The 15348-nt window shown below is 46.9% G+C and overlaps 1 protein-coding gene across 2 annotated transcripts in view; it reads right to left on the bottom strand.

Moving 5' to 3' along the window:
* The window catches only part of LOC146797320 (laminin subunit beta-2-like), a 342744-nt gene that overhangs the window by 129578 nt on the left and 197818 nt on the right, over positions 1–15348 (bottom strand). For both annotated transcript variants that reach the window (XM_085624322.1, XM_085624321.1), the window contains exon 13: positions 12702–12781. In XM_085624322.1, coding sequence (XP_085480448.1) covers positions 12702–12781 — 80 coding nt within the window. The remainder of the gene's footprint in view (positions 1–12701; positions 12782–15348) is intronic.

Raw genomic sequence — 15348 nt, 5'->3', positions numbered from 1 at the left:
TGCAGTCAAGCCCCTGCTCTGCTGGGTGAATGTGTGGTCCAACGAAGAGGATTCTTTTAATCAAGCAGTAATTCTGGACTGTCTTGCCCTGGACCATGCTATGAAAATCCCCTGGTTTAAAATTATCAAAGAATCACTCAGTGCCCTGGGAAGACCTGATATTTTTAAGAATTATGAATTAGTAAAGAAGGTGGACAAAAAGTTAATCAAAGACCTATTTTTCAAAACAAGTAGTGCCGAGCAGGACGGAAAGGAATTTAACAAGCCAACGGTAAGAGCCCATGTTCTAGTTACATCAGTGTTGGGCATGGAACCATATCTTTCCACTTTAACCAGCCCCCATGAGCGTTTTTTAATCACACGTTTTAGAATGAATATGTTTCACCATTTGGTTGCCTCTCTTCCTAGTTTTATAGTACAAACCGAGGACAGAGGGCCCTGTGGCTGCGACAATAGGTCTCCACAGGATATTTTACATTTTGTCTTTTTATGTAAATATTATACGCATCCCAGATGGCAATTTCTTAAACCTTATTTAAAAGAAATGGGATTTAGACAGTCACGTGTTGCTCTCTTGCATCTGCAACTTATGCAAAACGTTCGAACACTGAGTGTTGTTTTACATTTATTAAGAGCTATGATAAGATCAAGGAAATACTATGGAAATTGGCTAGGTGGATAACAGAATCAAAAAGTACAGGGAGCACGTTACGATGATTTTATATAAAGGGTGATAGGAATACATTTTATGTTACAGTAAATTAAATGTAAGATTGAAGGTTAACTTTATTCTTCCATGAGTAACAGAAAGACTAGGACGGTTTAGATTCCTTCCAGATTGTTAGCGATATGTGTATATTTATTAAGTGATGAAATATGTTTTAATGAATTTGTTACTGGCCAGAATGTATGATCTCTTTTATGGCGGTTTTACTGCCTGTTTCTCCCTGTCGCTGGGTCTGTGTTTCTTTCCTGTCGCAGTGCCTGTTTCTCCCTATCACTGGGTCTGTGTTTCTTTCCAGTCACAGTGTCTAAGTCTCTGTCTTCCAGTGTCTGTGTTTGTTTCCTGTCACCATGCCTGTCTCTCCCTGTCACAGCCTGTGTCTTTTTCCTGTCACCGTGCCTGTCTCTCCCTGTCACAGTCTCTGTGTTTCTTTCCTGCCACCATGCCTGTCTCTCCCTGTCACAGTGTCTGTGTTTCTTTCCTGTCACCTGCCTGTCTCTCCCTGTCACAGGGTCTGTGTTTCTTTCCTGTCACCTGCCTGTCTCACCCTGTCACAGGGTCTGTGTTTCTTTCCTGTAACAGTGTCTAAGTCCCTGTCTTCCAGTGTCTGTGTTTCTATCATAGTATCCGTGTCTGTGACTCTCAGGGTCCATGTTTCATAATGCAAAGGGGTCAATTTACATAGAAGTCTGACTACACCTTACTAAATTGTAATTTATTCCTGTGTAACGTTTACATTATTCACAAAGATAGAAACAGACAACTGACGCATACAGACACTTAAATGACTAAATTACTGTGGCTTAATTTGGACAAGTATTGTGCAAGGCACGCAAGCAGGATGACAATAAATGTGAAGCAGTGCATGTGATGTCTAAGGTGAGACCTAAAAAGTGGCTTTTTAGAGGAGCAGTCAACAAGCCATGTTGCTAATTTTGTACATAACTACAAAGTATCATGCGTAAGGCATATTAGTAAAATAAGTTTGGGAAGATTTTGGTACCATGTATGTTACACACAAATGGACTACATGTAAATTTGGTGGTTTGTGAGGTGAAGTGCAGCAATCACCCAGAAGTCACCGGTCGTGTAGGAAGGGGGCACGTACAGGTACAGTGCTTCAAGTTTACATAACTGGAGCAATAAAATGAGTGAATTGTACAATTCGTAAATTATTTATGTGTCTCTTCCCCTTGTAGACTTTTGTAGAGCTAGAAAGATGCAATTGGAATTGGAATTTTGCAGTGGTACAGAAATAGGCTCAAGTAAGCATTATATGTGAATCCCAAACATTTCTGGCTGCATTTTCCAGCTTGTCTACGTTACTTGTGCGAGGGTGATGTACACACTGAAAGGGCTGTTTCTGGGTTAGAGTTGTGGTGACTGTGAATGCCAGGGGTCCCTGTAGATAGGGACCAGTCTACCTGGTTCTGTTAGGTCATATTTCCCCAACTCCAGACCCGACTGCTCCTTTTGCAGAGTCCTAAACTGTGCTGACAGGCTACAGAAATCAACTTTGACCCTTCTGATCAAGAAAGGGTCCTTGACCTACACAACTTACAAAAGTATTGATCAGAGATGGACTACCCTGGATATCAACCATTATAGAGCCTCCCACCTTCAGATCTTCAAGAAAATGCCACATGAGTACAACGGGAGTACTACGGGAGTACAACGGGAGTACAACAGGAGTACAACGGGAGTACTACGGGAGTACTACGGGATTACAGCGGGATTACTACTACTAATAGGTGCTCCAAAATGGCTCCGCGAGAAAGCCCCAAACAGTTAAACTTTGCCAATGTCACCCATCCAAAGCAGGGTGGCATGGCTGCGGTCTCATGGATCCGCACTGTCTCCACTCTTTATTCAGCCGCTGTTCACTTTGCCAATGCCACCCATCCAAAGCAGGGTGGCATGGCTGCGGTCCCATGGATCCGCACTGTCTCCACTCTTTATTCAGCCACTGTTCACTTTGCCAATGTCACCCATCCAAAGCAGGGTGGCATGGCTGCGGTCCCATGGATCCGCACTGTCTCCACTCTTTATTCAGCCACTGTTCACTTTGCCAATGTCACCCATCCAAAGCAGGGTGGCATGGCTGCGGTCCCATGGATCCGCACTGTCTCCACTCTTTATTCAGCCACTGTTCACTTTGCCAATGTCACCCATCCAAAGCAGGGTGGCATGGCTGCGGTCCCATGGATCCGCACTGTCTCCACTCTTTATTCAGCCGCTGTTCACTTTGCCAATGTCACCCATCCAAAGCAGGGTGGCATGGCAGCGGTCCCATGGATCCGCACTGTCTCCACTCTTTATTCAGCCGCTGTTCACTTTGCCAATGTCACCCATCCAAAGCAGGGTGGCATGGCTGCGGTCCCATGGATCCGCACTGTCTCCACTCTTTATTCAGCCGCTGTTCACTTTGCCAATGTCACCCATCCAAAGCAGGGTGGCATGGCTGCGGTCCCATGAATCCGCACTGTCTCCACTCTTTATTCAGCCGCTGTTCACTTTGCCAATGTCACCCATCCAAAGCAGGGTGGCATGGCTGCGGTCCCATGGATCCGCACTGTCTCCACTCTTTATTCAGCCGCTGTTCACTTTGCCAATGTCACCCATCCAAAGCAGGGTGGCATGGCTGCGGTCCCATGGATCCGCAGTGTCTCCACTCTTTATTCAGCCGCTGTTCACTTTGCCAATGTCACCCATCCAAAGCAGGGTGGCATGGCTGCGGTCCCATGGATCCGCACTTTCTCCACTCTTTATTCAGCCGCTGTTCACTTTGCCAATGTCACCCATCCAAAGCAGGGTGGCATGGCTGCGGTCCCATGGATCCGCACTGTCTCCACTCTTTATTCAGCCACTGTTCACTTTGCCAATGTCACCCATCCAAAGCAGGGTGGCATTGCTGCGGTCCCATGGATCCGCACTGTCTCCACTCTTTATTCAGCCACTGTTCACTTTGCCAATGTCACCCATCCAAAGCAGGGTGGCATGGCTACGGTCCCATGGATACGCACTGTCTCCACTCTTTATTCAGCCACTGTTCACTTTGCCAATGTCACCCATCCAAAGCAGGGTGGCATGGCTGCGGTCCCATGGATCCGCACTGTCTCCACTCTTTATTCAGCCACTGTTCACTTTGCCAATGTCACCCATCCAAAGCAGGGTGGCATGGCTGCGGTCCCATGGATCCGCACTGTCTCCACTCTTTATTCACCCATTGTTCACTTTGCCAATGTCACCCATCCAAAGCAGGGTGGCATGGCTGCGGTCCCATGGATCCGCACTTTCTCCACTCTTTATTCAGCCACTGTTCACTTTGCCAATGTCACCCATCCAAAGCAGGGTGGCATGGCTGCGGGCCCATGGATCCGCACTGTCTCCACTCTTTATTCAGCCACTGTTCACTTTGCCAATGTCACCCATCCAAAGCAGGGTGGCATGGCTGCGGTCCCATGGATCCGCACTGTCTCCACTCTTTATTCAGCCACTGTTCACTTTGCCAATGTCACCCATCCAAAGCAGGGTGGCATGGCTGCGGTCCCATGGATCCGCACTGTCTCCACTCTTTATTCAGCCACTGTTCACTTTGCCAATGTCACCCATCCAAAGCAGGGTGGCATGGCTGCGGTCCCATGGATCCGCACTGTCTCCACTCTTTATTCACCCATTGTTCACTTTGCCAATGTCACCCATCCAAAGCAGGGTGGCATGGCTGCGGTCCCATGGATCCGCACTGTCTCCACTCTTTATTCAGCCGCTGTTCACTTTGCCAATGCCACCCATCCAAAGCAGGGTGGCATGGCTGCGGTCCCATGGATCCGCACTGTCTCCACTCTTTATTCAGCCACTGTTCACTTTGCCAATGCCACCCATCCAAAGCAGGGTGGCATGGCTGCGGTCCCATGGATCCGCACTGTCTCCACTCTTTATTCAGCCGCTGTTCGCTTTGCCAATGTCACCCATCCAAAGCAGGGTGGCATGGCTGCGGTCCCATGGATCCGCACTGTCTCCACTCTTTATTCAGCCGCTGTTCACTTTGCCAATGTCACCCATCCAAAGCAGGGTGGCATGGCTGCGGTCCCATGGATCCGCACTGTCTCCACTCTTTATTCAGCCGCTGTTCACTTTGCCAATGTCACCCATCCAAAGCAGGGTGGCATGGCTGCGGTCCCATGGATCCGCACTGTCTCCACTCTTTATTCAGCCGCTGTTCACTTTGCCAATGTCACCCATCCAAAGCAGGGTGGCATGGCTGCGGTCCCATGGATCCGCACTGTCTCCACTCTTTATTCAGCCGCTGTTCACTTTGCCAATGCCATCCATCCAAAGCAGGGTGGCATGGCTGCGGTCTCATGGATCCGCACTGTCTCCACTCTTTATTCAGCCGCTGTTCACTTTGCCAATGCCATCCATCCAAAGCAGGGTGGCATGGCTGCGGTCCCATGGATCCGCACTGTCTCCACTCTTTATTCAGCCGCTGTTCACTTTGCCAATGCCATCCATCCAAAGCAGGGTGGCATGGCTGCGGTCCCATGGATCCGCACTGTCTCCACTCTTTATTCAGCCGCTGTTCACTTTGCCAATGCCACCCATCCAAAGCAGGGTGGCATGGCTGCGGTCCCATGGATCCGCACTGTCTCCACTCTTTATTCAGCCGCTGTTCACTTTGCCAATGCCACCCATCCAAAGCAGGGTGGCATGGCTGCGGTCCCATGGATCCGCACTGTCTCCACTCTTTATTCAGCCACTGTTCACTTTGCCAATGTCACCCATCCAAAGCAGGGTGGCATGGCAGCGGTCCCATGGATCCGCACTGTCTCCACTCTTTATTCAGCCGCTGTTCACTTTGCCAATGTCACCCATCCAAAGCAGGGTGGCATGGCTGCGGTCCCATGGATCCGCACTGTCTCCACTCTTTATTCAGCCGCTGTTCACTTTGCCAATGTCACCCATCCAAAGCAGGGTGGCATGGCTGCGGTCCCATGGATCCGCACTGTCTCCACTCTTTATTCAGCCGCTGTTCACTTTGCCAATGTCACCCATCCAAAGCAGGGTGGCATGGCTGCGGTCCCATGGATCCGCACTGTCTCCACTCTTTATTCAGCCGCTGTTCACTTTGCCAATGTCACCCATCCAAAGCAGGGTGGCATGGCTGCGGTCCCATGGATCCGCAGTGTCTCCACTCTTTATTCAGCCGCTGTTCACTTTGCCAATGTCACCCATCCAAAGCAGGGTGGCATGGCTGCGGTCCCATGGATCCGCACTTTCTCCACTCTTTATTCAGCCGCTGTTCACTTTGCCAATGTCACCCATCCAAAGCAGGGTGGCATGGCTGCGGTCCCATGGATCCGCACTGTCTCCACTCTTTATTCAGCCACTGTTCACTTTGCCAATGTCACCCATCCAAAGCAGGGTGGCATTGCTGCGGTCCCATGGATCCGCACTGTCTCCACTCTTTATTCAGCCACTGTTCACTTTGCCAATGTCACCCATCCAAAGCAGGGTGGCATGGCTACGGTCCCATGGATCCGCACTGCCTCCACTCTTTATTCAGCCACTGTTCACTTTGCCAATGTCACCCATCCAAAGCAGGGTGGCATGGCTGCGGTCCCATGGATCCGCACTGTCTCCACTCTTTATTCAGCCACTGTTCACTTTGCCAATGTCACCCATCCAAAGCAGGGTGGCATGGCTGCGGTCCCATGGATCCGCACTGTCTCCACTCTTTATTCAGCCACTGTTCACTTTGCCAATGTCACCCATCCAAAGCAGGGTGGCATGGCTGCGGTCCCATGGATCCGCACTGTCTCCACTCTTTATTCACCCATTGTTCACTTTGCCAATGTCACCCATCCAAAGCAGGGTGGCATGGCTGCGGTCCCATGGATCCGCACTTTCTCCACTCTTTATTCAGCCACTGTTCACTTTGCCAATGTCACCCATCCAAAGCAGGGTGGCATGGCTGCGGGCCCATGGATCCGCACTGTCTCCACTCTTTATTCAGCCACTGTTCACTTTGCCAATGTCACCCATCCAAAGCAGGGTGGCATGGCTACGGTCCCATGGATCCGCACTGTCTCCACTCTTTATTCAGCCACTGTTCACTTTGCCAATGTCACCCATCCAAAGCAGGGTGGCATGGCTGCGGTCCCATGGATCCGCACTGTCTCCACTCTTTATTCAGCCACTGTTCACTTTGCCAATGTCACCCATCCAAAGCAGGGTGGCATGGCTGCGGTCCCATGGATCCGCACTGTCTCCACTCTTTATTCAGCCACTGTTCACTTTGCCAATGTCACCCATCCAAAGCAGGGTGGCATGGCTGCGGTCCCATGGATCCGCACTATCTCCACTCTTTATTCACCCATTGTTCACTTTGCCAATGTCACCCATCCAAAGCAGGGTGGCATGGCTGCGGTCCCATGGATCCGCACTTTCTCCACTCTTTATTCAGCCACTGTTCACTTTGCCAATGTCACCCATCCAAAGCAGGGTGGCATGGCTGCGGTCCCATGGATCCGCACTGTCTCCACTCTTTATTCAGCCACTGTTCACTTTGCCAATGCCATCCATCCAAAGCAGGGTGGCATGGCTGCGGTCCCATGGATCCGCACTTTCTCCACTCTTTATTCAGCCACTGTTCACTTTGCCAATGTCACCCATCCAAAGCAGGGTGGCATGGCTGCGGTCCCATGGATCCGCACTGTCTCCACTCTTTATTCACCCATTGTTCACTTTGCCAATGTCACCCATCCAAAGCAGGGTGGCATGGCTGCGGTCCCATGGATCCGCACTTTCTCCACTCTTTATTCAGCCACTGTTCACTTTGCCAATGTCACCCATCCAAAGCAGGGTGGCATGGCTGCGGTCCCATGGATCCGCACTGTCTCCACTCTTTATTCAGCCACTGTTCACTTTGCCAATGCCATCCATCCAAAGCAGGGTGGCATGGCTGCGGTCCCATGGATCCGCACTTTCTCCACTCTTTATTCAGCCACTGTTCACTTTGCCAATGTCACCCATCCAAAGCAGGGTGGCATGGCTGCGGTCCCATGGATCCGCACTGTCTCCATTCTTTATTCAGCCACTGTTCACTTTGCCAATGTCACCCATCCAAAGCAGGGTGGCATGGCTGCGGTCCCATGGATCCGCACTGTCTCCACTCTTTATTCAGCCACTGTTCACTTTGCCAATGTCACCCATCCAAAGCAGGGTGGCATGGCTGCGGTCCCATGGATCCACACTGTCTCCATTCTTTATTCAGCTACTCTTCTCCATCAACAGAGTCAGATGTCTTCCGTTCCACTCCTATTTAGACGATACACACTGTGTATACTGGCCCTGATGAGGACCTTATCAGTCAAAAAGACTGGTGGATGACAAAGGGAGATGTGATCTAACGATCAGAGCTCTTACTTTGGAAATGGACAACCAGGTTCGAGTACCGGTGTTGGACCAACATCCTGTGATTCTGGGCAAATCACTTCATGTCCCCTTTCCTGAAGAAAATCTGGCATTGTGTAATCTGGTGTTCTTATAAAATGCTCTGATGCCTTTGGACCAAGTTTGTGTTATATGAAACTGCAAACTAAAAATAAATAGACCATTGGACTGAAGATGAAGGGAGCAAAAGCATTCTTATGGGTTCAGTTCACAGTTTTCGGGCCACGAGCAGACTTCCCGGTCTCCATGCTGTCTTATCCTCTCATTCATGTTAACAACAGGAGGCACTTCGTGCGATCCCGGTTTAGACTCTGAGGCCAAAAGAGGAACAGTGGTTCAAGCAGTTTTCTTTGCATTGAGCAACAGAAGTAAATTGTGCCTTATCTGAAGCAAAACATCAAAACCTATTGTGGGATCAGTTCTAAACTTCAAAGTCAAGCATGCCTACACCATACTGGTAGGATAACTCAAGGCCTCGATGGTGCAGCTGGAAGGCGGGCCTTGAAGTTCAGAAGGAGTGACCGCAATCAGCAGGCTCAGTGGCCCTTCTTGGCAACCAGTAGCCAAATGCATCCGTTTCAGATTGGCTGGTTTGGTATTTAAATGCCTCTAGAGAGCATCTCCAGCGAACATTATCATTGTACCTCCCAGCCAAGGGAGCCCCCTGGCCATCCCAAGAGAGCCCACTGGCCATTCCAAGAGAGCCCTCTGGCCATTCCAAGAGAGCCCTCTGGCCATCTCAAGGGAATCCCCAGGTCATCCCAAGGGAGCCCCTGACCATCCCAAAAGAGCCCCCTGGCCATCCCAAGAGAGCCCCTGACCATCCCAAGAGAGCCCCTGGCCATCCCAAGAGAGCCCTATGGCCATTCCAAGAGAGCCCTCTGGCCATTCCAAGAGAGCCCTCTGGCCATCTCAAGGGAGCCCCAGGTCATCCCAAGGGAGCCCCTGACCATCCCAAAAGAGCCCCCTGGCCATCCCAAGAGAGTCCCTGACCATCCCAAGAGAGCCCCTGACCATCCCAAGAGAGCCCCCTGGCCATCCCAAGAGAGCCCCTGACCATCCCAAGAGAGCCCCTGACCATCCCAAGAGAGCCCCCTGGCCATCCCAATAGTGCCCTTTGGCCATTCCAAGAGAGCTCTCTGGCCATTCCAAGAGAGCCCTCTGGCCATCCCAAAGGAGCCCCATGTCATCCCAAGAGAGCCCCCTGGCCATCCCAAGAGAGCCCCTGACCATCCCAAGTGAGACCCCTGGCCATCCCATGAGAGCCCTCTGGCCATTCCAAGAGAGCCCCCTGGCCATCCCAAGAGAGCCCCATGGCCATCCCAAGAGAGCCCCCTGGCCATCCCAAGAGAGACCCCTGGCCATCGCAAGAGAGACCCCTTCCCCTCCCATAATGCATTCAGAAGACTGTCCATGTGTGTGCTTTTACTCGTACACGTGTGCCTGCCACCTGCCCTCTGTGCCTATCACTTCACCTGAATGAGAGCTGAGGTGAAAGCCCTCTGTTGCTGCAACAAATGCCATGCATACTTTGGCTGCCCACAAGGATGGGACAATGCCAGGGAGGGGCAGATTCTTCTGTGTGAGACTTTCATCTGTAAAGTACAAACTGCCAGGTTTTGTTCTGAGAAAATTGAAACCATTTCTTCTCTTTATGAGACTCTGGAAGGACCCAGAGCGGGTGCCTGAACATAATGTGTAATATTCTCTACATTCTTTTTCAACCTGACAGTTCTCCCCTATTTGGTTTACAGATCCTTTAGGAGTAGTAGAGATAACACTTAAACACTTTTGAAGTGAATTGCTCCTCAGTGTGTTGTTAGCACTTTGTCTGAAAGTTTAAAACGAATAGGCTGTTTTTATTTGGTGAGTAAATCACTTGTGCAAGACATATTAAAGAAGTAGTTTTCAGGTTCAGCGATGCCCGTTGATCACAATGACTACCTTTTCCAATGTAACAGACCCAAGGTACCTGTAGGCTGGCATGTTGCATCTTCCTGGCCATTCACACCCCACAACCCTGGTTTCCTGACATTTCTGCCAAATACTAAAACACTTGTCTTTGCTGTATTTACTGCCATCTCCTTGTTCATCACTTATGAAGGGCACTTAATCGATGCTGCAGGTAGACACTAGTTCAACTCAACATGACTGTGTCATCTGCGTACTGTAATAGTAACGTCAAGGTCTTCCCCGTCTTGGGGATCAAGATTCGAGATAAACCAAAGTAGCCCCTATGTCTACTACACAGAGTCTGAACAAGAGAGGGGCGGGCACACACCCTTCTTCGCTATTACTCTTGGTCCCGGGGGATAAAGCGGAGGCTCTTTGAACCCAGGTTGAACTGTATAGCGCTGGACAGCTCGGAACAGAATGGAATTCCCCAGGGATTCCATTAATTCCACAATAAGTTCTTATCAGCTCCATCAAATATTTGAAGCCGATGAAGCAAGTACACAGTAATTTCCCCACATTAACATATTGTGGATGACACTAGGCAGTGCTACAATCTTAAATGATGTTCCATTCGAGTAAGTTCATTTGTAAGAATGGCAAAAGACTTTGATATACAACCCAATCTCATGTTCTTGAATCAATGAATCAATCACATTTCTTATAAAGCGCGACTACTCACCCGTGAGGGTCTCCAGGCGCTGTTAGATGTTTGTGTAGTATTTGGTTTCACCATCACATAGTATAATTAGACAGTAATTTCATGGTTCTGTGGCGGGGGCTTTTTAGGTTGTGCAAACTGTCTGGTTGTGAAAGATATACTGTGGGCTTAACAAAAACATACATGTGCTTGCAGCCCTCCCTTAGCTTAACATTGATTGGCTCTCATGGAGCATAGCCTCTTTACCATGTCTATGATTGGCAGGCATCTATGCTTCCTTTGCTTGCTTTTAGGAAACTACTTGTTTCTTTTTGTTTAAGCACTTCATGAGAGTGCATGTGTTTTCCAGCTATCTTCCTTGAGTGTTTTTCTCCCCCTTGCCCTCTCTTGCCCATGTGCTTCTATACTCCCACATGCACTCATGTTGCTCTCTCTCACCCTTTCTGTTTCTCCCTTCACACCCATGTTTCTCGCTTTTGCCCGTATTTCTCCGTGTCCTGTTCTCTCCGCAGTGTTGCTTCTTTCCCTGGGCATCCTCCCTAACTACTCCTCTGCTGTATCTTTTTTTTTTAAAGGCACTTTTGTGCTATGTTTAAAAAAAAGCACTTTTGCGAAATGACTACGTTTTGAAAAAACACTTTTGTGAGCTTTTATTAATTAGCAAGCCTAAAAGCCAGTGTCCTTTTGTAGACGCACGTGTGCTGAAGGCATGCGCACACCTATAACATGAGCCATAGGCTAAGCCTATTGGCTTTGCCAATGCTTGTGTATATAGCAGGTGCAACACTGACTCCCTCCCTGTATCCGGTGAGCTTTTGTTAATTTTTGCCCTCATGGCCCACCTCGGTTTTTTTAGGTCCCTTCCAGATAGAGAATCTTGAAGCTGGGCCTGGCTTCGAGTACATCCAGTTAGGTCGAGCAGTCAGGTGCTCTGGAAGATTCCTTAAACTGAACTTTACTGGAAGATCATTCTGCAGATATGGAACTCACCAGCGGTGAATATTACACGGATAGCCGCCTTCATGAGTTTCAGAAAAAATGCATTCTTGTTTAACCCTGGGTAATGTGTGCTGTGACTTCTCTGAGTCTATGGAGCTTAGAGACACTTTACTTTGTGGTGAGCGCCGAAAAAAAAAATACATAAATAACAAAATCTATAGTAGATGAGGTGCCAACTCACATTAAGGAATGAAGGTACGAGAAATACTGACAAGGAGGTAATTTAAGGTAGGTGTGAATCTCATATGCGGTGAGAATGTTATGTTATGTGGTACTGCCCACCTCCAAGTCTCATGCAGTGAGTCTCCACCAGTCATAGAAAAGGCAGTGCTTAATTTGAGCTGGTGGGTTCCGGTGCTCTGAACCAGCACTTAATTGTCAACACTGGCGCTTGTGACAATCTGCCATAAGGTGGCGCTGTCTGACTAATTTAGAGATGACCACAACAACAGTCAATTATGAATTCAATATACATTAAAAATGACTATTACATACTGCCCAAGCTATTCTTATAGCTTTAGGGGGCCTAGAATAGTCTGAATTGTCACACTTCTAGGAGTGTGATGGCTAGTAGCTGTGTTTTTACTATCATTGGCAGCATGGCAGGTTCATGTGTGGTGCAAACTGCAGTGGCCTCCTGACTAGAGCCCTGGAAATTATTTTTCTAACCCATTAAGTACTGAAAAGGAGGAAAAATATGATACAATATACTTGTCGCTCTACAATGTATCAAGTAGACTAGTCATTTTAACCAGTTACAATGTCAAGGGCTCAGTGGTAAAGATTGACGTCAAGGACCAGCAACACACGCTCTCACCTGACTGCTCTGCGTCCCTGCGCCTGCTGAGCGGTGCGTGCGCACGCACGCAGAGCCGCTGTGAATAGCCTCGCGCGTGCGCACTGTGCACTTACTGGTTGTCCCAGGCTCCTCCGATGTCACAGTCACAGGCACGGCAGCCGTGGACGTCATGGCTCAGGGCCCAGTGCTCCGGCTGAAGACAAAGAAAACTAACATTAGTGTTAAAGGATGACAAGCTGTGTAACGACTGCCTGGTTCTGTGAAATGTTGTGCTTCCTCGCAATAGAAAACTGGAAATAACCCACACAAACAGAATTCAGAAGAGGAAAAAAGTTATAATGCAATATAACAGGGGTACCCCTAATTTAGTTTCCCATATCAGGGTCTACAAAAACTGTTTGCAAATAGACATATAGGTAACTATAATGAATAAAGTAGACTAATTAGTAAATAAAAGTGCATTCAGTGATTGAAATGATCAATAGTGACCAAAAACATACAGTTCTAAATATTCATGTATTAATACAAATCTATATTTTTATACATATATATACAGTTTGTCCATAATGTTCTCCGAGTTTTTACTTATCATTCTATTTTGATACATTTTTCTTTCATATAGTTATTCATACGTTCTCTATTGTGTGTATATTTACATTTCTTTTGTTTCTTTACAAATCATGTACCCATACATTTGTAATTGATATTCAGTAAATGAAGAAAAGGACAAAAGAACCCAAAAAGAAATGACCAATAATTAATTCAAATTGGTCAACAGGTCACCATAAATTCAATGTTAATTGTTCAAACATGGCTAGACTTAATCGAACGATTAAGTCTAGCCATGTTTGAACAAATGTAAATATACACACAATAGAGAACATATGAATAACTATATGAAAGAGAAATGTATCAAAATAGAATGATAAGTAAAAACTCGGAGAACACTATGGACAAACTGTATATATATGTATAAAAATATAGATTTGTATTAATAAATGAATATTTAGAACTGTATGTTTTTGGTCACTATTGATCATTTCAATCACTGAATGCACTTTTATTTACTGAGGAAAAAAGTTATACCTGTAACATTAGTTTTGCAGACTGACATCAGTTAGAGATCAGCTTGATGTGCAGAATCTGACCATCCATTGGATAGCTTTGGAAATGTACCTGGATTTGTCAAAAGTGTAAAAGAACACGATTGGAGGAGCCTTGGGACTTTTACAAGTCATGTATTAGTTTAATAACGCTCTAACAAAGAACCCAGCTTGAAAAAAAATCACAAGAACTTTTTAGGTGTAGAAGACTCAGATTCACTTGAGCGTCCAGATGTCAAGGACGGGATGTCGAGAAGGTCTGTTCAGACCCCATTTTGATTGCCCAAAGAAAGGGCAGCTGCTCCCAAAAGCCACAGTGCCACCGCGCCCAGAATAGTAAACATAAAAGATGTCAAGTGTCTACTTAAGAAGGTCTCAGTGAGGAGGAAACCTTCAGAAAATGGAAAAACTCCTGAATAATCTTGTAGCTCTAGACTGAAGGTGTAGATTAGAGCTGAAGAAATGAGCAAAGCTCCTCCTGACAGCAACAAAGAAGAAAAAGAGCCAACCCAGGAATTAATCTGAAGTATTATGGAAGATTAAAATGCTGAAAGCAAAAATCTGGGACAAAACAGTAGCAATTGTATGTAGAATGCCACAAAAAAAGGAAACAAATGTGCTGCAAAACATCTTTTCTCTCGTGACCGTCTCCTTTATATGTGATCAGGATAGGATAGGACATCACAGGAAAAGACGTTGCTCCATCTTAGATTGGGAAGCTCAAATAATGTCCTATGGTCATTCCACCATCTTGGGAAGGGTGGGATAAGTACTATGACCTACTGAGCAAATGATGGGTGTGGGCCCGTACCGGCTCACACTTCTAAATTCTTGAAGGCAATTTAGAAAAAGTGGATCAGGTCTTTTCTTCTGACAGACACAGTCTCACATGCAGGTCTCACCTGTGAGAAAGTGGCTCTGTATACACTGTTCCTTAATAGGTACAGTGTGTAGAGAGTCCACAGTCCCCAGAGGTTTGACAGAGGTTAAAGTTAGGTATAACCTTACTCTCTGAAGTGGTAGCCTGGTCGAGCAGTAAGGCAGTACCAGAGGACAGTGTAAAGCATTTGTTGTACACACTCAGTCAGCAAATGGTTTCACACACTCAATAACTGAACTCTAGGCCAATGGTTTATATATAAAAATATATGCTTGTTTTATTTTAGAACCAACACTTGGAGTTAAAATATACTTTCTCAACAGTAGATGTTTCATATAAATACTTTTGCAATATGCAGTAGATTTTAGTAAACAGTTACAAGAGGTTGCAGTAGGCAACTCTATTTTTAAACACAACAATACATTGAGCTCAATGGTAAATTCAAGTTATTTGCAACAGATTACTTTTTAGATTACTTTTGGAATTCCAGGACTGGATCCTAGATTCAGTCCTGGGTCAGTTCTCAGAATCAAGTGATGAAAGTCGACTTTATTATTGTAATGATTTTTAACTAATATTTATCTATTTTAAAAGTTGACACTTAGAAAATATTTCAGAGAAAACAATCAATGATTCCCTTTGGAAGAAAATGCAGGTTACAGGTACAGTACGTTCCCGTTACTTTTGTAATCCAGTACTGGGTGCCTAGACTCAGTACTGGGACCTTTATCTAAAACAGGTAAGCAATTACGTTTTCAGATATCATACGATTTTTGA

Source organism: Triturus cristatus, chromosome 9 (assembly GCF_964204655.1).
Source record: "Triturus cristatus chromosome 9, aTriCri1.1, whole genome shotgun sequence".
Taxonomy (NCBI): domain Eukaryota; kingdom Metazoa; phylum Chordata; class Amphibia; order Caudata; family Salamandridae; genus Triturus; species Triturus cristatus.
The sequence above is the reverse complement of the archived record's forward strand: the minus strand, read 5'-3'. Positions and strand labels throughout refer to the sequence as shown.